A 23,468-nucleotide genomic window follows, 5' to 3' on the forward strand; every position below is an offset into this window, starting at 1 on the left:
TGTTCTCCTTCTTGGGATCCTTTCATCATCACCAAGAAGACACAGCCAAAGAATATTATCTTGATAATCTTCTGGGATGTGTGTCAGATTTCATGAACATATATTTTGAAATAACTTTTTTCTATAATATATCTGTCTTTAGGTTGTAATCTAGCATTTTTAAAAAAGGTGATTTTGATGCTACTGTGCAAATAAATTTGTTAAGAAAAACTGTCTGCATATAATAGTCATTTACAATCCTTAAAATTATCTATAACATAGAGGATATTTTCTCAGGAACATGTAATATATTATTATTTTTTGAATTTCACTTCTGCATAATAAACGGTGTTGACTTTTTTCACATATCTGGGGAATAATGTTTTTGAGAAGTATTTGCACAGTCGTTTTGCTCATTTAAACCTGTTCACTGAAGTGGTATACTACATTTATTATTTGCTCATGTAAAACATCTGCTGTCTCTGAGATGGGACTCACTTTGTAATAATAAATGATGTCTTTGGCATGTGGATAGAGACTATTACCAAGATTTTTTTGTATAGGTTAATGTAAAGTAATTGCATTAAAAAGAAAAGATAGAGTAACACGCTTATAAGAGACTCTGAGCTTCCCTACAGGAGCAAGAGGCCTGAGTGACTTTTTGGAAAGGTTATATGTGAATATTCTTCACAGTGCCTTGGCTGGAAGTTCACAGCCTATGTAAATATTGTCAGGTGTTGTCAAAGGGAATAGTTTTGATTTTGGGTGCTTTCATTACATTGCCTTGGATTATTGATTTTGATTTTTGTCTTTGCCACGGAAGGTTTATTTCTGGCTCTGCTTTCATGGATCACTCCTGGCAGGGAAATTTCTTTCATCCATTTATTCGTGGCACTGGTGAAGTTATTTGATTCTGAGCTCTTTTACAGAATCTTGCTATTACAGGTTCATTTTCTCTGGTTTTTCAGAAGCTCTGAAGTAGACCCTACTAATTTCTCAGATCAAGTTTTCTTCCCTCAACTCAGGAAGGATGAAAGAATGGACATATCAGTTGCTTGTTAGTTTACATTGTCACTCTAGAGTAATCTCCCAGACTTTATTGAACTGATATTATCATTCTTTGCAGGGAGGGTAGATACAATACAAAGAGGGCTTCTCATTAGTCGAATATAACTCCACTGAAACTTCTTCGTTGATAGCCCTACTCCCTAAGTGTTACTACTAGTACAAACAATCAATCAGAAACAACGTATTCATTATGTTTACTATCATTGTATCACCTTCATTGCATAGATTAATTCCAGCAGGCATTAATCTGCTGGAATAATGCCAGCATTATTCCAGCAGTATCATCTGCTGGAATAACATCTATGTGTTAGATGTTATAACATCAAACATCTCTATTACAGTCAGTCCTGAGACTTAAGCAGCCTCTCCTTACTCATCTTTCCGAACGACTGGAGGCTCATTTAGGGTCAGGGGAATGAGACCTACTGTTACTGTTTTTGGCATATCGAATACGCCATGGGTAGCATACCAGGCTCTGCTATGCATGCGGGATACCCTCAGTAGCTTGCCCGGCTCTCTGAGAGGTATGTATATATCTGTTACTGTATTTGGGATATGAATATGCCAAGGGAACTTTGCCAGGCTGTCCCTTAACAATGACTTCACAGTAACAGTCACTTAACAGTTACTGGTATTAGTTTCTTTTTCCCTACAGGGTGAGAAAGAGGGGTCCTAGAGTATCACAACTATCACTAGCGTTTTACTATTGACATGGAAACTTTACAAAGACATATTTGGAAAAGAAGTCTCTCATGTAAACATGACCATACTACCACCTTAAAGTATATAAAGCTGCTTACAAAAATAATTTTTACTCCCTTTTGCCATTATAAAGAGATTACGACTTTAAGACATATACTTCAGAACTACCTTCTGTCTTCAAAGAATACTAAATAAAAATGCATTAAGCAAGAGTATCCAAGCTAAAACCAAGCTAAAACTATGAAACATGTTAGCTTTTTACCATACTGGAGATGTAATTAGGGCCCCGACGACCTCTGCCTCTTCCACTATATAAGACCTAGAACCTTGTACAGAAGAGATGGTACTTTCTTCAGTGGCATATCCTTTCTCTTTTTCAGGCCCTCTGGTGGAAGAAGGTCTGAAACACATACCTATCTGTTGTAGCTGTTCATTAACCTGTAGGCGTTCCATTCATAGTTGCTCTACTTCCTTTAAATAGGAAATTGCCTATTATGTTTAGTACAGTGGTAAAGTATTTTGAATGCTTCTTAATATTGTCTCTGTTCTGCTATAATTTGTGTGAGCAGTAACATCTAACTTCTGTCTCTCAGATTTCATCGTGAAAAAAATTCTATGGTAATGGTACATCAGCAATTATGAGATGCATAAAATTGATTTCAATGAGGCACGAGATTTAAATATTTAAAATTTAGGGGCTGGAGCAATAGCACAGCGGGTAGGGCGTGTGCCTTGCACGCGGCCAACACGGGTTCAATTCCCAGCATCCCATATGGTCCCCTGAGCACCTCCAGGGGTAATTCCTGAGTGCAGAGCCAGGAGTAAACCCTGTGCATTGCTGGGTGTGACCCAAAAAGCAAAAAAAAATATTTAAAATTTAATCTATTCTAAAAATCTTGTGATAGTAACACTGTATTCAACACTCAAAAATCATGCCCTGAAATTGTCACTCCCATCAGATTCAGATAACATGTATTTCCATCACTTAGAGAAAAATCCCATCTGCTTGATCTCTTCCTCTATTTTCAGTATTAAAGATTTCCAGGAAAAACCATGGCCTCAGGCACAGCTAACACCATGAGGGAGGAAGTCACCTGCCCGATCTGCCTGGAGCTGATGGCTAAGCCAGTGTTCATAGACTGTGGGCACTTCTACTGCCAGTCTTGCATATTAGAAAATCTTGAGAACCAGCAACAGAAGTCACCTTCGCAGGAAAACTACCATTGTCCTGTATGTAGGGCACAGTTTCAAAGGGAGAGCATCCGGCCCATTAAGCAGCTAGAAAGCATCATTGACACCATTAAGAAGATGGAGCAGGAACTTCTGTGTGAAAAACATCAAGAGAAACTCTGCCTTTTCTGTGAAGATGATGTTCAGCTCATCTGCTGGTACTGTGAGCGGACACCACAGCACAAAGGGCACACCACGGTCCTTGTTGCAGATGCCTGTCAGAGCTACAAGGCGAGTACTGTCCAGAGTGCTTCATCAAATACCCGTTCCTCTTTGGCATCGATGGACCTAAAATTGTTTAGTCTAAAACACAAATGATGTTATAGCATTCACCACTTTAGTCTTCAGATAACCTTAGTAATGGCTGTCCATATAATATATGCATATGTAGGCATATTAATGCATATGCACAGAGTGTTTTCATAATCATGGACACTGATATCTGTAAAGTATTTGCCCACTGCAAAATATCAGTGTCTTACGAAAAAAAATCTCATAAATCCCTTGATAGCTCTGAACAACTGATAGGTATAACTATATACTCACACAGAGTCAGAATATACACTAATTTATAGAGCTAGAACATTGATTACTACTTTTAAGATAGACAATTTTAGCCTTACAGTGTGACCATAAGATGGGAGCAGGTATTTTTAAGAAATAAAGTTTGATGTTTGCAAAGCTTTATGTGAATAAGTTAAAATTGCCTGCATAATGACTTTTTCCTTAGATATAACAGCTTTTCCTCTCCTTTTCTATTTTTGTCTAGAGTGTTTTCCTAGCTGTGTTCTGTGGTCCAGTGGTCACTTTATGTGATACAAGACCCAGTGGCCTGACTATTCAGTGACAGGGCCCTGCAGTGCTGTGTGACACCAGGTCCATACCTGGCCATGTTCAGGAATCTCAGTATCATAACTGTTGGCTCTCAAAGAAAATAGAGTTCTGGAGATCAAATTCAGATTCCTGATCACAGCATGTTCTCTTTCTCATTGACCTTCATTTGTCCCTTTGACTTTTCCATTTGGGTTTGGATTTAGGGACCACACCAGCAGGTGCTCGGGGTTTACTTCTGACTCTCTGCTCAGAGTCCATTTCTGGATCTTCTTGGGAAATGATATGCAGGATCGTACCAGATCTGCTCTTACAAGGCAAGCACCTTAACCCTTGAACTATCTCTCCATCTGTCCCTGGTCTCTTTCAAAAAACTTTAGTGATAGTTGGCCAACCCTGACTTATACATAATGATACTAACAGTACGAATAAATATATCAAGGTGTTAATAATCTTTAGTTTTATGGAATGAAGACATAGTTGTATAAAATATTATTGTAAATTACCATATTCTTGTTCTTTGTATAATGTTCACTGGGAATAATTTAGTATTGCATGCCTTAGGCCATGGTTCAATACAAGAACATGTTTATAAATTAGAAAATTGATAATAACCTTGACAGTTCCTCAGGTTGTTCAGGAGATTAAAACTTGGTAAAATTTTGTTTATAGAATCACCATGAGATAGTTACAAACTATTCTTGACTGGGTCTCAGCCATGCAGTGTTCCAACACCCATCCCTTTCACTGGTGTACATTTCCCATCACCAATGTTGCCAGCTTCCCTCCCACTGCCTTCCCACCTCTCCCATACAAGCCTACCTCTATGGCAGACACTCCCCTCTTGGGAGATCAAATTTTTCATTTCATAGTCAGTATCCTTGAAAGCAAAAGGACTATGCAAGTTTTCAATATTATTTCTGTGATTGAAAGTCTGTCATCTCTCTGAGATATATAATGAAAAATTAGCCAAATTAATAAGCCATCATCAAACAATTATTTCCTTCAGGAAACCTACCAGAATACTTTGGCATACCTTAGGGAACAAGAAGAACAATATAAGAAATGGCAAATGGACATAAGAGAGGAAATAGAAGATTTTCATGTAAGAATTTGAGTTCACTAATCTCAAATATATTCCCCCTAGGGCTGAGACATACAGAGGAATTAGGCAAACCAATTGGATGCTGTCATCTCATTCATCTAGACTAGGTAGATAAATCTCAAATTATTTGTTTTAATGCTCCTCATTGGGTACAAATCTGAGAATTGAGCTCCTGTTCCTTTTACATTTCAGAAGTAATGGTTGAGGAGTCCTAATATCAGTTAGGAAAAGCAGAAGTGGTGTCCTTACTGAGATTCATCTTGACTGGTTTATAAGTTTGAAACATCTCAAAGTACCTTCCTGTTTGAAGTTTAGACATGCCACTGTGAGAAATTTACCACAATGCTAGGCCTGCAATAATTGGCATTCCCTGAAAGTAATCTTTGTGAGGAAAAGAATCTCTCCCAGTGGGACTCATTCAAAAAATTCATGAAGCATAGCAGAAAATGGTGCAAGAACATCTTCAATGGCAGACTAAGGTCTAATTCTATGATTGACCAGACTGCACAGGAGAGTCAACTTTTCTGGCCACATTGATGTAATCCAAAAATCTATACTCAAATTTCACAGGTCATTAGTTTTTGAGGCTTCTTCATTCTTTTTTGTATTGAATCATTGTGAGATGCAGTTACAGACTTACAAACATTCATAATTACATTTCATCATACAATGATCGAGCACCCATCCCGCCACCAGTGCCCATTCTCCACCCCTAATGTTCCTATTATCCCTCCTGCCACCCCCACCCATTTTTAAGTTATATATGTTCCCAGAAGATATATTTCTGGGTCATATGGGAGCTCTATGTCCAGTTTGTGGATGGATGTCCATATTGTTTTCTATAAAGGATGTACCAGTGGCATTTCCATCAATAATGAAGTAGACTTCCTTCCTCCCTGCGTCTCCTCCAGCACTGGTTGTTCTTGTTCTTTTTGTTGTGTGCCAGTTTCTGTGGTGTAAAATGATATTTCACTGTTGTTATGATTTGCATCTTCCTCATGATTAGCGATGTAGAGCATTTTTCGTGTGCCTTCAAGCCATTTGAATTTCTTTTATGAAGAAGTTTCTATTCATTTCTTCCCTCCATTTTTGGATGGGGTTGGAGGACTTTTTTCTTGTAAAGTTCTACCGTGTCTTGAATATCCTGGATATTAAACTCCTTTCTGATGGTTATTGGATAAATCATTTCTGCCATTCCGTGGGCTCTTCTGTATTTTTGGTTACTTTTTGTTTTCAAGTCCAGAAGCTTCCCAGTTTAATATAATCCCATTTTTTTATATTTGTTTCCACTTTCTTGATCACTGGTGTTTCATCCTTGAAGATGCCATTAACTTCAATATTATGGAGGTTACTGCTACTGTTCCCTCCATGTACCTTATGAATTCAGGTCTGATATTTAATACATTTGGATCTGAATTTTTGTTTGGCATTACACAGAGGCCTGAGTTCATTTATTTGCATGTAGTTGTCCAGTTTTCCCAGCACCACTTGTTAAAGAGGCTTTCCTTGCTTCACTTCACATTTCTTGCTCCTTTGTCAAAAATTAAGTGATCATATACTCAAGAGGTTGTGTCAGAATATTCAACTCTGTTCCATTGGTCTGCAGATCTGTTTGAAATCCAATACCATGCTGTTTTAATTAGTACTTCTTTGTAGTATAGTTTGAAATTAGGAAAGGTAGGGCCACCCATCCTCTTTTTCCCAAGATTTTCTTTAGCTACTCGTCAGAGTTTCTTGCTGCATATGAACTTCAGGAGTGTTTTGTCTATTTTTTGAAAAATGTCATGGGTATCCTTTTAAGAATTGCATTTAATCTGTATGATGCTTTGGGTAGTATTTCCATTTTGACAATGTTAATTCACAAATCCATGAGTAGGGTATATGTCTTTAGTTCCTAATGTCCTCTTCTGTTCCTAGAAGTAGTGTTTTGTAGTTTTCTTTGTACAGGCCTTGCATCTGTTTCATTAAGCTAATGCCAAGGCACTTGATTTTCTGAGATACTGTTTTTAATGTGATTTTTTTAAATATCCCTTTCATTGTTTGTAGATAGGAAAGGCATGGGCTTTTGGTTATTAGTTTTGCAAACTGCCACTTTACTATACAAACCTATTGTTTCTAGGAGTTAACTTGGTATAGACTTTAGGTTTCTCCAAGTAGAGTATCATATCATCTGTAAATAGTGATAGCTTGAACTCTTCCTTTCCTATCTGGATGCCCTTGATATATGTGTCTTTCCTAACTGCTATGGCAAGTACTTCCAGTACTATATTGAATAGAAGTGGTGAGAGTGGGCAACCTTGTTTTGTTCACGATGTTAGAAGGAATACTTTAATTTTTCCCCATTGAGGATAATGTTGGACTGGAGCTATAGCACAGTGACTAGGGCATTTGCCATGCACGTGGCCGGTCAAGGTTCAATTCCTCAGTCCCTCTTGGAGAGTCCAGCAATTTACCAAGAGTATCCCTCCCACATGGCAGAGCCTGGCAAGCTACCCATGGCATATTCGATATGCAAAAACAGTAACAACAATTCTCACAATGGAGACATTACTGGTGCCCACTCGAGCAAATTGATGAACAACGGGACTATAGTGCTATCATGAATAATGTTTGCCATTGACTTGTGGTAGATAGATGACTTCGTCTCTATTGAGGAAAGTTCTGTTGACTCCCATTTTCCTGAGAGTTTTTAATCAGAAATGGGTGCTGGATCTTGTCAAATGCCTTCACTGAATCTATTTACATGATCATATGGGTTTATCTTTCCTTTTATTGAGATGATGGATTATGTTCATTGAATTAAGAATGTTAAACCATGCTTGCATGCATGGAATGAATTCCACTTGGTCATGTATACGATCTTTTTCATAAGACGTTGGATTCTACTTGCTATTATTTTGTTGAGGATCTTTGCATCTGTATTCATCCGGGATATAGGCCTGTAATTCTCTTTACTTGCGGTGTCTCTGTCTGCTTTTCATATGCAGGTGATATTTGGTATTTGCCTCATTGAAACTGTTTGGAAGTGTTTCTGTTTCTTCAATTTACTGGAAGAGTTCAAACAGGATTGGGAGTAGTTCCTCTTTGAAGGTTTGGAAGAATTCACTAGTGAATTCATCTAGACAAGGGCTTTTGTTTTTTGGGAGAATTTTGATTCCTATTCCTATTTCCTTGATAGAAATAGTTCTGTTTAGATATTCCAGGACTTCTTGGGTCATATTTAGGAGATTATAAGAGTCCAGGCATTTATCCATTTCTTCTAGGTTGTCTTGTTTTGTGGCATGAAGCTTCTCAAAGGAATCTCTGATTATCCTTTGTTTTTCTTTGGTTTCTATTGTGATGTACTTTTCGTTTCTGATTCTTTTTATTAAGGTTCTTGCTCTCTTTTTCCTTGTGAATCTTGTTAGTGCTTTATTGATCTTGTTTATTTTTTGAAAGAACCATCTCTTACTTTTGTTGATCTTTTTTATTTTTGGGGGTGATTCCAGGTTATTAATTTCTGTCTTAAGTTTGATTATTTCTTTCTTGCTGACTGGTTGTGTTCCTTTTGTTGGTAATTCTACAGTAACTTTTTTTTTTTTAATAATGTAAGAGCTTTCCACTGCGCGCTTCTGGGAGCTGGCCTTTAAGTCTCTGGATGCTGGCCATTGACAGGATTACACGGTGCCAGGGGACAGTGTCTGGGTGTGACTGCGTAGCTACTGGGAGGTGGGAAATCTGGACAGAGCAGGCCCAGTCCGGATCCGAGCAGCCTTAGAAGTCTCAGCCCTGGGTCCCACACACCTGGGCTCCTCTGCCAGTACCTTCATGCGTGACGTTCGTCTGAATGTGTGGAGAGGGGCCTTCAGCATGTCTGTGGCTAGGCTCTGGTGGTCTTTGGTCACCAGGAGCTCTGCTCAGGTTGGGGAGGGAAGCTGGAGCCATCCCCACTGAGGAGGCCCTGGCGAAGACAGCCAGGCATGCGAGCAAGAGGCTCTGCTAAAAAGAATATAGTGGTATATAGATTAGGCCACGGTCAGTAGATGAATCTCAGTTTCTAAAGAAAAGAAATGAAGTTCATAATCTTACCAACTATTCAGGATTTTTTAGGAGATCAAGCTTTTTTTTTTTATTTCAGCTTGAATACTATCAAGGTAGAGGAAATCCATTCGTGTTAAATAATTGCCCATTTTTTTTACTGGACCTCGATTCTCAATAATAATAATAATTATTTTCAAATTGATAGACTCTAATCAAAACGTGCGCGGGTAAGAGACTCTTTGGTCACTCTCTCCTGGGAGCTGGCTTTTAAGACTCTAGATGTTGGCCATTGACAAGATTACATGTCACTAGCGCCAGTTTCTGGGTATGACCGCCTAGGGTATCTTATAGCCTACTTCTCCCTCAGGGAGAATCTGGCAAACAACTGGGAGTTTCCTGCCCACATGGGAGAGCCTGAAAAGGTCCCCATGGTGTATTAATACGCCAAAACAAGTAACAAGTTGGGTCTCAATACTCTGACTATGAAAGAACCTCTAGTACAGCATCATTGAAAGGATGAGTAAAGAGAGGCTTCTAAAATTTCAGTGCTTGGACGAACGGAGATGTTATTAAGACTGCTCAAGAAATTCGATGAAAAATGGGAGGATGATGGTGATGATGATGATGATGATGATGATGATGATGATGATGATGATAACGATGAATGTAGTAGTACTGCTATTTGTTCAGCCATTGATTAAGCTGATTGAATTGGGCATGAACTCCATATTACTTTTTTTTAAAATGATATCACCATGAGATAGAGTTATAAAGCTTTCACGTTTGAGGTTTAGTCATAAAATAATGAAACCCCATCCCTCCAACAGTGCACATTTTTCAACACACACTTCCCAGTCCTCACCCTGCCTCTATGGGAGACAATTTCCCAAATACTCTCTCTCTCTCATTTTGGACATTATGTTTTGCTCAAAATTTCCCACCACCATTCAAGCTTACCTGTGGGGGAAGACACTAGATAATTTATTTTCCATTGCTCATTTTGAATATCATGAGAGCTTGCACAGCTGCAATTGTAAATGAAAATTTCTAGATTGTAAATGGTTGAGTTCCAGAGACATCTCAGTATGACACGAATCCATTTGGGGATTCAATTGAGAGTCTTTGGACCATGACTTTTGGTGTGCTAAGATGGCAACCAGAGGGAAACTATGGATGTGACAGTCAGTTTGCTGGGCGGGCAGAGACCCAGAGAGGTACAGCCCAGTTCCTCTGCCACCATGTGACCTGAGGATTTAGTACTGGAACCCGCATACCAGGGGTGGGGTTGGAGCTTGCTTGTGGAAGCTCTTGGTCACAGGGATTCCATCTGGAGTAGGTGGGGAGAGCACACCTGCTCAAACTGGTTTGCCCTGGTGAAATTGACTCAGTTTGCGGCACGGAGAGATCTCTGGCACTGTGATGTCTTCTGGGAATCACTGCTGTGTCTCTGGACCAGGGCTGTTGGTGCACTATGATTGTGCCCAAAGGCAAATTGTGGGTGTGACAGTCAGCCAGCTGGGCAGGCAGTTAGATGAGGAAGGACAGCCTTGGTCCTCTGCCACCATCGGACCTAGAGACTTAGTCCTGGAACCCGCATACATGGGCCTTGCTTATGGAAGGTTTCGGTCACCAGAATTCCATCTAGAGTAGGCGGGGAGACTGCACCTGTTCCATCAAGGTTGCCCTGGTGACATTGGCATAGTATGGGGCCAGAGAGATCTCTGGCACTCTTGTGTCTTCTGGGACTCACTGCTCTGTCCCTGGATCAGGGTTGTTAGTGTTTTAAGATGACACCCAGAGGCAAATTGTGGGCTTGACAGCAACTCTGCTTGGTGGACAGCACCCAGGGAGGAACAGCCCGGGTTGTCTGCCACCTTGTGGCCTGGAGATTTAGTCCAGGAACCCGCACACTTGGGCCTTGCTCGTGTAAGCTCTTGATCATTGGGATTCCATCTGGAGTAGGTGGGGAGAGCACACCTGCTCCACCTAAGGTGACCCAGTGAAATTTGCTCAGTATGGTGCCTGGAGAGATCTCTGGTGCTGTGGTGTCTTCCGGGACTCATTGCTGTGTCTCTGGGCCAGGGCTCCTGTTGCACTAAGATCCACATTACAAAATTTTCAGCAGACTATATCTTGGTGAGGTCTTTGCTGAGATGGTGGAGTCAGGCTGGGGGTGTGGCGGCAATTTTGGATTGTGGAAGCAAGTGGCTGCCGGGGACTCGGCTTGGATGGGCAGAGGGCAACCTGTCCCCCTACCTGTACCCCTCCTACTTACCCCAGTCGATTCCGCCTTGAACAGCACTGAGTTTTTCTGTGGTTTTTGATCTCTTTCGAGATTTATTTAGGGGTCTCTAAGGCAAGGCTGACAGCAGAGCTTACAGGGTGGTGTTGGAGTTGTTTCAAGGGGGTGACTGGTAGTGCTTCCATGTGTATTGGGAATTGTGGGGGTAGCCGATGCTAACTCTGAGTAAACCTGGAGATTTCAGTCACAAAAACCTATGGCAGTATTTTCAGCAGATTGTATCTTGGTGAAGTATGCCCTGATATGGTAGAGTCAGGCTGGGGATATGGCAGCAATTTTGGATTGTGGAAGCAAGCAGCTGCTGGGGGCTCTGCTTGGAGGAGCCTCTAGGCCAATACCCCCTTCTGACTTACCCCCATATGTTCAGCCATGTGTCGGGCCAAGATTAACTGTGGCTTTTTGATCTCTTTCGAGATTTATCTATGGATCTCTGAAATAAGGCAAATAAATGAGCCTGTATAGCTAAGCTGGAGATGATTTTGTGTGTAACTCTGATATACCTAACTTTTGGCTGTTCAGATTCTTGGTAAACTTGGTCCCAAATTGTTCGGGTCTGACCAATGGCACAGCAGCAATTTTAGGGAAGCCTGAAGGCACCATCAGGCTGCTAATGCAGTCACACCGCAGGTACAGGTTGACCTGCTAGTGGCATCATACCCCCAATTCTACAAGATTTTAAGCTATGAGGTTTATTTATGTGGGCTTGCTCTTTCTTTCTAAGGAATGATTGTAGAGATATAAACTTTCTTCTTGACACTGCTTTTGCTATGTCCCGTATGTTCTGGTAACTCGTGTATTCATTCTCATTTCTTTACAGGAATCTTTTGATTTTCTCTTTGGTTTCCTTTCTAAGCCACTCATTTTTTATTATTGAGTTGTTTAAGTTCTAAGTGTTAGATTTAAATTTCTGTTTCTGTGTGTAATTCACTTCTGTTTCCCGTGTATCATTGTCTGAAAAGACTGTTGATACAATTTCTATTATTTTAATTTTATGGAGGTATGTTTTGTGGCCCAGCGTGTGATCTCTCCTAGAGATGATCCATGTGCACTAAAGAAGAATGTTTTTGAGGTATGAAATGTCATACATATACATATTTATACATATATATGTACTAAGCCCATGTCTTCCATTTCTTTCCTCAAATAAAATATGTCCTAGCTCAGCTTGAGTCTGGTTAATCTATCAAGAAGTGATAAAGCGGTGGTGAAATCTCCACTAGTATTGTTTTGCTATCAATATCTTTATTCAACTCTGTGAGCATTTGTTTTAAGTATTTTGCCGGTTTCTCATTAGGTGCATATACATTTAGGAGTGTGTGTCATTCTGATGTACATTCTGATGTCATTCTTCATGTATGATCATTAAGAAATGGCCTTGTGTGTCATCCTCATGTTATGTTATTCTGTACTCCACAAATGAGTGCAGTCCTTCTATGTCTGTCACTCTCTTTCTGAGTCCTTTCACTTAGCATGATACTTTCCATGTCTTTTCATTTATAAGCAAATTTTATGATTTCATCTCTCCTAACAGCTGAATAGTATTCTATTGTTTAGATGTATCAAGCATTAGGCTGACAGCAAAGGATAGTAGATTTCCCCAGAGCTTGAAGACTGCTTCATGAGTGGAGGGGAGATGGCAAATGGAATAAAGAAGGGATCACTAAGAAAATGATGCCTGGAGGAATGAGTCGGGATGGGAGATGCGTGCTGAAATAATATAATGGACCAAACGTGATGACTTCTCAGTGTCTGTGTTACAAGTCATAATGCCCAAAAGTAGAGAGAGAGTATGGGGAATATTGTCTGCCTTGGAGGCAGGGGAAGGGTGTGTGGGGAAAGGGGATATATGGGAGATATTGGTTGTGGGGAATGTGCACTGGTGGAGTGATGGGTGTTTGATCATTGTGTAATTGTAATCCAAACATGAAAGCTTGTAACTATATCAGGGTGATTATCACTGTCACTGCCACTGTCATCACCTTGCTCATCCTCGAGCAGGCACCAGTAATGTTTCCAGTTTGAGACTTGTTGTTACTGTTTTTGGCATATCGAATACACATGGGTAGCTTGCCAAGCTCTCCCCTGAGGGCAAGATACTCTCAGTAGCTTGTCGGGCTCTCTGAGAGTGGAGAAGGAAATAAACCTGGGTCGGCCACATGCAAGGCAAATGCCCTACCCACTGTGCTATCACTCTAGCTGCACGGTGATTGAATAAAATTTTTTAAAAAAAGATAGACTTTAAAAAGTAATAAGAAAAATAGGAAGTGGCCTTAACTATCTATTGTAACCTTAGTAATCACTAAATGGGCAGTGGCGCTCTATATACTAACAGTAATCTTCTTCATTCTGAAGTCTATGTGATCTGGTATTAGTATGACCACTCTAGCTTCTTTGAGGGAGTTGTTTGCTTGTACAATAGTTTTCCATCCTTTCACTGGTGTCTGTGTTTACCCTGACTGTTCAAATGTGTTTCTTGCAGGCCACAGTATGTTTGGTTCCATTTTCCAATCCATCCTATCATTATGTCTTTTAATTGGTGCATTTAGCCCATTGAAATTGAGACATATTATTGTTATGGGGTGTTATCCCATCTCTCTGCCAAAGTTTGGTGCATTTGTGGGGCTTGTTTTGTCTTAAAGTAGTCCATTTAGTTGCTCTTGTAACCATAGTTTTGAGGCTGTGAAGTTCCTGAGTTGTTGTTTGTCTGTGAACCGGTGTGATGTTCCTTCTGATATGAAAGAGAGTAAAGCTCAGTAATGTATTCTAGGTGAGGGATTTAGTTCATTGACTTTTGTCTCTTTATCACACCACTATCATCGGGCCCTTAGTGTTTCATCACATGGGTCTGCTGTGAAACTTGAAAATGCTCCTTTATAAGAAATTTCTTTATTTGATCTTGCTGGTTTCAGAATTTTATCTCTCTGTTTGGTTTTCATCATTTTGATAAGGGTGTGTTTTGGAGTGTTCTTATTTGGATTTCTTTTGGCTGGTATGCTTCAAGCCTCCTGACTCTGTTTGCATGTGGTCTTCAGCTCTGGAAATATCTCAGAAATTACGTGTTTGACAGTTTCTTCATCAGGGTTTTCTTCCCATCCTTCTGGGACTCCAATGATTCTTATGTTATTCCTCTTGGTTTCATCCCGATTTTCTCTTGACATCTGTCAGTTAATTTTCAGACTCCCTCCCATTCTCTGCTGTTGCTGGAGAACCTTTGCACATCATCTTGGAGCTCACTGATTCTGTCCTCAGCAGCTCTAAATCTGTTGCTGAGGCCTTCCACTGAGTATTTTATTTCATCTACCAATTTATTTTAGGTCTGCCATTTCTTCTTGTGATTTCATTTGTATTTTCCCCACTTCTACTCTCATATCCTTTTGATATTAACAGCAGTGCATTCCAGTGCTTCTTTGAGATCCCCATACATTCTTAAAAGCTGTATTTTTAATTACTTATCTAAAAGTTTATATGGTTAATTATTACTGTTTGATTCATCTGGTATAGCCACTTTAATCATTGAGCCGAGTGTGTTTTTGCATTGTTTTACCATTGTTACCTTTTCGTTTTAGAATTTCGTCCCATGTTGTTGTACATTTTTGAGCCTGTAAGTAGCCTATCTTTGTGTGTTATCATGGCATATTGATAGGTTAAGTATGTCAGGCCTGGGTTAATAAGTGCCTTATATGCGGGGTGTAGACACAGCAACATTTCTGTCTACAAAGTTCTGTGGTTAGAGATTTTTAAGTCATGCCATGAAAGGTATATGTAGGGAGGCAATGCTACAGGTCAACACATGTGTTGGAGTATTGGGTTCCATGCACTGGGGGGGTGGCAGGTGGCCTGTTAGTGCAGTTCTATGTGAGAGACTGGGGACTGGGCTCAGGCCTTTTGAGACTTTTTTCCCAAACCTCTGCCCTGAAATATTTGTCTCAATTCTGAATTTGGACTCACAGAGGGTATTCTTTGTTCCTTCAGTATTACAGTCATGAGTAGTGGACGGAAAAATTTCCAAGTCACATGTAGAGAAACCGAAATCCCTGAGAATTAACCTTCTTATTTCCTTTAAAATTTCTATTTAATTCTAATTCAATGGAACTACTATATTTTGATTGTTTATTTTTCTAAAGATAAAATTCCCCCATTTTTGGAATATGTTTTCTTCATTCTAGGATGATATTCGGGAGGAAGAAGAGTGCATCAAGTATAGTTTTAAGGTTTTTCACATGATTCTACACATGGAGGAGAAATCTTATCTCTGGAGACTAGAGAATGAAAAAGAGCAAGTTCTGAAGAGACTGCAGGACAGTGAAGCCCAGTTGGAGAAGCAAAGCCAGGAACTCAACAAACTCATTCTTGAACTGGAGAGGAAATGTCAGGGCTCAGCCCAGGAGTTACTGCAGGTAAGACTGTGCACGTGGAGGAGTGGATGAAGGCGTCAGTTCCTGGGGTTTTAGAGAGACTGTTGAGAAATTTAGAGAAATGGCTTGAATTCTTATTTCTCAAAACTTTACACAAGTAAGGAGAATGCAAATCAGTACTTCTTTTAGCTATATGTGCCTATATACAGATGTCCTGGGCTAGTCTGTAGCGTTGTTAGGGTCGAGCAGAACTCTATCCGGGGGAGACGCTGAAGAAGGAGACCGAGACAACTCTTTCTGCAAATACATGGGGTTTATTCAAGCCAACATGCTGGGATCCTGCAGTATGCCTGAGAGCCACAGGGCTGAGGGCTCCGAACTCAAAAAGCAAGCAGTTTTTGTATCATTTTGGAAAAAAGGGGATCACACATACTGGAACAAAGGGGATCACACATATTGAATCAAAGGGGGCCACACATATTGGAACAAAGGGGATCACACATATTGGATCAAAGGGGGCCATACATATTGGAACAAAGGGGATCACACATAGGTCACTTAACTTGCTAATCTCAACATTTGTTAACTGTTTACTGTTTCCAAGCAAATGTTTGCTTACAGTTCCTAGGGCAGTTTGTTGGTCCATTTGGTGACCATTTCCTGTCCAGCAGTAGGTCGCAAAAACATCTTTCAAAGCAGCCAAGCAGTTACAAAGGCAAATTCAGTGGTTAGCAGAAGCAAGTTTTTAACCCTTAACCTGCCCTCCTCTTGAGAGTGTCTCTGTGTAAATATAGGAAATCAAATGAGGCTCCTTAGATATATATGGAAATTCTGGGAACCATGAGAGAACTTTGGTAGGCACCTGTTAGCCTCAGTCTCAATTGCAGAGATTCTTGGTGTCAAATGACCTCCTCAAAGATATTCTTGTTGACAGTCGGGGCTAAAACGGGTCATCAAAAAGACTGATAGACTTACTTCAAGATTTGCTCCTATATCTTGCTCAAACAGAGCAAGATAGGTTTTATTGTAGCTTTAGGAAGGATATTGCATACCGTGATAAATGCCTGAAATCCTTATTCTATTTTCATTAGGATTGAGGTGGCACAGCAAGACCTTCCACCTCAGTGCAAACTTGCTGCCACCCCCTTACTGAGTGAGTTTCCAGGGTTCTGTGGGAATTATCTTGTACGGACCTTAATGAGAAACAATGTCCACTGTGACCTCTTCAGAAAAAATGAGATCACTGAATGCAAAAAGTGCTTAGTGAGCAAGTTTGAGACAATTCTGATCTTCCCTCAAACACATCGCATCTGGTTATTTGAAATGATAAATCTGCGTGTTCCAAAAATAATGAAACATACTCTGAGGTTGATCAAGTACTGTTGTGGTAATATAATGGGTCAGTGTTTCTCTCAAAAGCTGTGTATGTACGAGATAAGGTAAGCAAGGGTTGAGTTGAATATCAATGGTCTATCACAGTGCTTATAACTGATAGTCTGTGGAAAGATATGCAGATGAGTATGAGACCACAGGTGTAATATGTAGAAGAATTCGTTGCTAGGGAATAGAATGGAACCATTCCCTAGAAATTCACTAATAATGGAGTAAAACCATTCCATTTACTCATTGGCATAACTATAAACATCCCCCCTTCAAAGTTTTATGAAATGCTACTTCTCTATACAAACATCTTATCTTTCTTACTTTATAGGATGTGAGAGACACTTTGGACAGGTGAGTGCTCTTGAATTCAGGAGGGAGGGATAGCAGCTATATGGAGCATAATGGAATGTTGCACTGAAGAAATTTCTGGACTCTTATCAGGATTTCGGCTATGAAGTTAAATGCACCAGAGGACGTGTCTTTGGAAATTCACGCTATACCTGATGTTGATAGCATTTTCTGTGAATTGATAAAATTGTTTGAGACCAATTATGGTATGTGACATGAATATTTACCTAAATAATACATATGTGAGGAACATACTGAAAAACACATTTTACTTATCTTTCCTATACAGGTTCTAGGTAGAGTATTGGTTTTCTTGATGACTCTTCAAACTCTTTCTCTCCAGCTCACTCGTGATGTCCCCCAGGGAAATAAACTCTATATCTCTCCCATATGAAAAACATAAGCATAAACACTTTCCAGTACACTATGAATAATTTAAAACAAATCATCAACTACACAAAGTTTAGGGAGGAGGGTTGGAAACAAAATGATTATACTTATGTCATTCAATTCCCAGTGTAAGTCCAGGAAGTTTGGTGAAAACTGACTGTTCTGCCAGTGGTTTTAGGAAAAGACTAGGTAGCATAAAAAGCATTTCAACCATATGAAAACCACATGCTACTTAGTAAAAATCTTTCTATTTGTTTCTTTATTCTTTTCATAATTACTTTCATTCCAAATAACCTACAATTACATTTAAAAAAACTCTAAAACAGATTTTTTATGATGTGTTAGGCTATGAAATAAGAACAGTTATGAAAAATTCTCCATTAATGTAATGAAAATCTAGTGGTTTTAAAATAATGCAGCGTCAGGTCTGAGCCCAGCATAGTAGGTTGAGTGTTTGTCTTGTATACAGCCAACCCAGGTTTGATTTCTGCACACCATATGGTTCCTTGAGTTCGGGCAGGAGTGGTCCTAAGTGCAGAGTTAGGAGTAAGTCTTGAGCACAGTCAGGTGAGGCGTCAACACAACCCCCCTTTCCAATAAGAACAGTCGAGCTCACAATATTTTGCTAATATTACAATAGCTCAGAGGAATCCTTGCCTGAACTCTAAAAAATACTGTGATAAATATGATCACTGGGCTGTTTTAAAATGGGAGCCAGCACAATCCACTTCCAAGCGCAATGTGATTGTTGGCAGAATTTACGTTTTTATCCCTGTAGGATCTCAGGTACTAGCTCTTTGTTGGTTGCAGGTTGCATGCCTCCATGTGTTTCCTGAAGAAAACTCAAATGCTTACACATGAGTCTCCCAACATGGTCAACTGTCTCTTCAAAGTGATGTCATAAAGCAAGAGTCTCTAGGATGAATCTGATGGTATTTTTAACACTGCCATAATAAAATACAATAACAGACATGCAACCCCTTCACTTTTACTTTTTAAGTCCAATGTAACTAGAACATGATAGATTTCTGGTCCTAAAAGTAGTAATACAAAGTTTCCACCAGCAGAGGGGGGATTATTAAAGTCACTGTCAGTCTGATAGCCTCAGAGATCAAAAGGAAATTGCTCTGTTGACAGCACTGTGTGTGTCAATGTGCTTAAAGTACAGAGACATTGCTCTGCAATAACGAGGAAAAAATGCTCTGAATACTAAGACATGCTTTGCAGCATGTGCTTAATGCGAGAAAATTTAATACCTCTATACTGTGAGAGTATTACGCCGTAACTGGGGTGATGATGGAGGCAGTTCCCAGAGAGATAAGAGCAAAGCTTCTTGTAATTCAGACCTCCTCACCTACAGAGTGAGTTGTTTAGTGTGTTTCTGCAGACATTGTTTCTCTCCATTCCTATAACCAGTGTCCAATCAGATCTATTGATGACAATATTGCTGCACCCTTTCTCTGGCTAAGATGAAACCATTATAGTACTTTAATTATGTATGATATTTTGTTACAATTTTTTCTAACAAAAAATATTAAGGTTTTATACTCCTGGTTTTGAGTTCAGTAGCATTGTCTTGCACACACACATGTACATATATATGTATACACACACACTCATATATATATATATATATATATATATATATATATATATATATATGGCCATGCTCATGGCCACTTTCCACACATTCGAACGAGTCTCACACATGAAGGAGAAGCAGAGGAACCCAGGTGTCTGGGACCCGGGGCTGAGGTCTCCAAGGCTGCTCAATCAGGACTGGCCCTCTTACACTCATATTCCCCATTTTCCAGTAGCTACGCACTCACACCCAGAAAATGCCCCCAGTGTCATGTAATCCCATCAACGGCCAACATCCAGAGACTATAAAGCAAAGCTCCTGGAAGCGCGTGGCCACAATGCAGCCATGAGACATCTTATAGCCTAGTTATCCCTCTTGGAAAAGCTGCCAAGCCACCGAGAGTTTACTGCTCACACAGAAGAGCCTGGCAAGCTCCCCGTGGCATATTAATATGCCAAATATAGTAACAATGATGGGTCTCATTACCCTGACCCTGAAGAGTCTCTAATATGGCACTGTTGGGAAGGACAAGTAAAGGGAGGCTGCCAAAATCTCAGGGCTAGGGTGAATGGAGACATTACTCAGCCTGCTCCAGCCAATTGTTGATCAATGAGATGACCGTATATGCAAACAATTCGGAGAGCCCAGCAAGATCCTGAGAGTATCTGCCCACATGGGCAGAGCCTGGCAAGCTACCCATGGTGTATACGATGTGCAAGAAACAGTAACGATAGGTCTCATTCCCCTGATCCTGAAAGAGCCTCCAATCATTGAAAAAGACGAGTAGGAGAGACTGCTAAAATCTCAGAGCTGAGAGGAATAGAGACATTACTGGTGCCTGATTGAATAAATCGATGACAACGGGATGACAGTGATCAATTGATACAGTGATATACGTATATTACACACTTTCTTTATCCAGTTTTCTTTTCTTGGAAATGAGTAGTTTCCAGATGTTCAGTATTGCTACTAGTGCTGAAATGACCATGGAAGTACAAATGTATTTTCCGGATAGAGTTTTTGGGCCGTTGTGGGTAGATGACCAGAAGTGTAATGACTGTGTCATATAGAAGTTTAATTCTTATTTTCTGATATTTGTCCATTTCCCGGCTGGAGTGATAGCACAGCGGTAGGGCAGTTGCCTTTCATGAGGCTGGCCTCCGTTTGAGACCTCCGCCCCTCTCAGAGAGCTCAGCCATCTACCTACAGTATCGCTCCCACACAGCAGAGCCTGGCAAGCTACCCATGGTGTATTCGATATGCCAAAAACAGTAACAATAAGTCTCACAATTTGAGACATTAGTGGTGCCTGCTCGAACAAATCGAAGAGCAATGGGATGACAGTGACAGTGTTCATTTCCAAGAAGGTTGAACCAAAAAACCTTCCCAGACACAATGGAAGAATATTCCATTTCCCCACATCCATTCCATTACTGGTTATTTTGTTTCTTTAACTCTTTTTCAGGCTCACTGATGTGAGATGAAATCTCATTGCTCATAATTATATCTTAATTATATCATATATTTATGATATGAATTTCCCTGATAGTAAATGATGAAGAATATTTTCATGTCTCTGTTTGTCATCTGCATGACTTCTTTGAGGAAGTGTCTGTTCATCTTTTATCGATTTTACACCCCCCCCTTTTTATTTTATTTTTTCTTTAATCTCCTCATTTTGGTTGGGTTTTCTCACGAGGTTTATTTTTTAACCATTCAAAGTATTCAAATCTGTTCAATCATCTCTTGTTAAGAACTCATTGAGGAGAGTTTAATAAATGTGTTAAACCAAGAATAAATTTAGAACAATGAATAAGGAACACTGAAGCAATTAGAGCTGAGATAGTCAGGGAGTCCTCACCATGCCGAGCCTCAAATACAGGTGAATGGGTCTGAAGAGGAGAGAGTGTGACCTGAGAGAGAGAGGTACAGACTCTCAGAGCAATGGGGAGAGACTTCCATAGTAATGACTGCCACTCCACCTCTTAGTTTCTCATGTTCTCTCCAGACTCTCATTGGCTAAGAAAAATGAAGTGAAGTAGAAGGAAGAAAGCTGGATTTGTAGAGGTCTTAAGGTCAGGAAGATAAGGCATTAGAAGGTGGGTAGTGATCTGGAGGGAAAAAAGGAGAGAAAGTATAGCTAAGAAGTGTTTCTGCATTCTTTATTTCCATTGTTCTTTGATTATCTGCTTGGTGTTTAATCAAGGACACATTTGGTGACTAAGTGACTAACTCTCTAGCTAGAATTACCTTTTATCATGTTTTTTTTTAAAATTGTGTTGTTGGCTAGTACCATTATGACCATTCTATTTTGTTCCTTTCCCAACAATACTAAGATAATTTCTTGGTATAATTGTAGTTGGTATATCATCTTGTACTAATACTTGTTTTGTGAGGAATAAAAAAAGAGTGCTGAGTGCCCATGTGTCCTAAGGCCCCAATAATATCCTGTGTGTCAAGAACCAAGTACTTAATTGTCACATCCCATTTTGATAATGTGTCAGTGACATTTGGAAAAATTGGGAGGGCTTAGGAGAGAGAGTAAGGAAAAATGTTAAATATGTTCATCTGGTCTTTGACTGATATTACTGTAAGAAAGATAGAATTAATGTTGAATAAGAACAGGAGAGTAGTTAGAGTATTAGTAGTAAATTGCTGCTATTGCCAGATATTTTACAATGCCATATAAGACATTCCTGCCCAGTATTAATCATACACTAACTCTTCAATTCTTCCCACCATTCTTTGTGAGTGCTATGATTTCTTTTTAATTTATTATAATGAATTTTGATAAAATGAGTATAAAGACTGTCAGAAACAAATTTTTCTTTTGAGCATGGGCTGAACATATTTAGAATATACTGAGCACTAAGTATGAAATAACCATGTCATTTTGTTCTCCAATGTTTTTTTTAATTAATTTATTTTTTGCAGTTAAAGTCACTCTAGATCCAGATACAGCTCATAATAACCTACTTGTTAACAAGGACGAAAACGAGGTGACTTGTGGATTCCCCCGAGTGAAGTATGAGAGTCCTGCTAGGTTTAAAGACTTACCCTGCATCTTGGGATGTGAGGCCTTCACCTCAGGAAAATATGCCTTTGAAATATGTTTTTGTAAAGGATCTGAGTGGGATGTTGGAGTTTGTCTGGAAAACGTGCCAAGAGATAATAATACGAGACGGGATCCTGAGTCTGGATTCTGGGCCATCAGAAAACGCAAAGATGAATATGAAGCCCTTACATCTCCCCTAACTCCTCTTTCTCTGCAGGATATTAACTATATAGTGGTTTCTGTGGACTATGAGTCCGGATTTATCTCCTTTTACGACTCGGTATCTTGCTCTCACATTTTCACTTTCCCAAAGGCCTCCTTCTGTCAGCCTATCAGGCCTTATTTCTTGATTGGTGCAAATTCTTTTCTGTCCACATGTTCCCCAGATTTTTAAAACAAATTGTAAAAAAAAAAAAAAGATTTGTGAGATTTGTAGAAGTAGAGCACATATACTTATTCTTCTATAGAGTCCAAAAGAATAAATTCAAATTCTGTGACTTTAGATATTTTGGTTGCTTTCTTCAATGTTTCCCATTCCCTAGAAAGATGCCAAGCTTAGTAGATACCTAACAGATTTTCATTAAATGAATGATTATAAAGACTATAAGCAAGTAGCACAAATGATACTTGATTCAAACACACATTTTAGATGGAAGTTACTTAGTTACAAAGATCATACACTGTCCTGTTTTCCTCTTTTCAGTGGATTCAATTTTATGAAATAAATACTTGGTTTAGGAAAATACCCACCAGTGATTTCTTTTTAGTTAATAAATCCTTTCCTTTGGGCATGAAAGGATGGAACATTTCATGAAAAATTCCCCATTCAATGTCCCTTGTAGTGTCTTCGGCAAATGTTTGGGAAAATACTGTCAGGATTAAAACAGTCAATCCCAGACCTTAGGATAGGTTTATATGTCCCACAAGAGTAAATACAAGATCAGGTCAAAAATATAAAGAATGTTGATGGGTAAACGATCACTGTATGAGTAAAATGCAAACACAAAAGTTAAAAATATATATGTACATATATAATGAATGTAGACTTTGATTAGATAACAATATCACTTTAGAAACAAGGTATACAGAGTGCACTTACTTGTGGGACATAACAAAAA

General features: G+C 39.5%; 1 protein-coding gene across 1 annotated transcript; it reads left to right on the plus strand.

The window, feature by feature from the left end:
* The first annotated feature begins 2,826 nt into the window (after window positions 1–2,826).
* LOC129401596 (E3 ubiquitin-protein ligase TRIM38-like) lies at window positions 2,827–22,744 on the plus strand. Its single transcript, XM_055124298.1, has 6 exons — window positions 2,827–3,210; window positions 4,820–4,915; window positions 15,404–15,634; window positions 17,304–17,326; window positions 17,417–17,529; window positions 22,230–22,744. Exons 1-6 carry the CDS (start codon window positions 2,827–2,829, stop codon window positions 22,742–22,744), a joined length of 1,362 nt encoding a protein of 453 aa, XP_054980273.1.
* The last annotated feature ends 724 nt before the right edge of the window (window positions 22,745–23,468 follow it).

The sequence above is a fragment of the Sorex araneus genome, chromosome 2 (genome assembly GCF_027595985.1).
Source record: "Sorex araneus isolate mSorAra2 chromosome 2, mSorAra2.pri, whole genome shotgun sequence".
Classification (NCBI taxonomy): Eukaryota; Metazoa; Chordata; class Mammalia; order Eulipotyphla; family Soricidae; genus Sorex; species Sorex araneus.

Coding starts and splice junctions, on each gene's coding strand:
- LOC129401596 (XM_055124298.1), top strand. CDS start 2,827: ATGAGGGAGGAAGTCACCTGCCCGATCTGCCTGGAGCTGATGGCTAAG. Junction 3,211..4,819: donor ATGCCTGTCAGAGCTACAAG/GCGAGTACTGTC, acceptor TATTTCCTTCAG/GAAACCTACCAGAATACTTT. Junction 4,916..15,403: donor AGGAAATAGAAGATTTTCAT/GTAAGAATTTGA, acceptor TCTTCATTCTAG/GATGATATTCGGGAGGAAGA.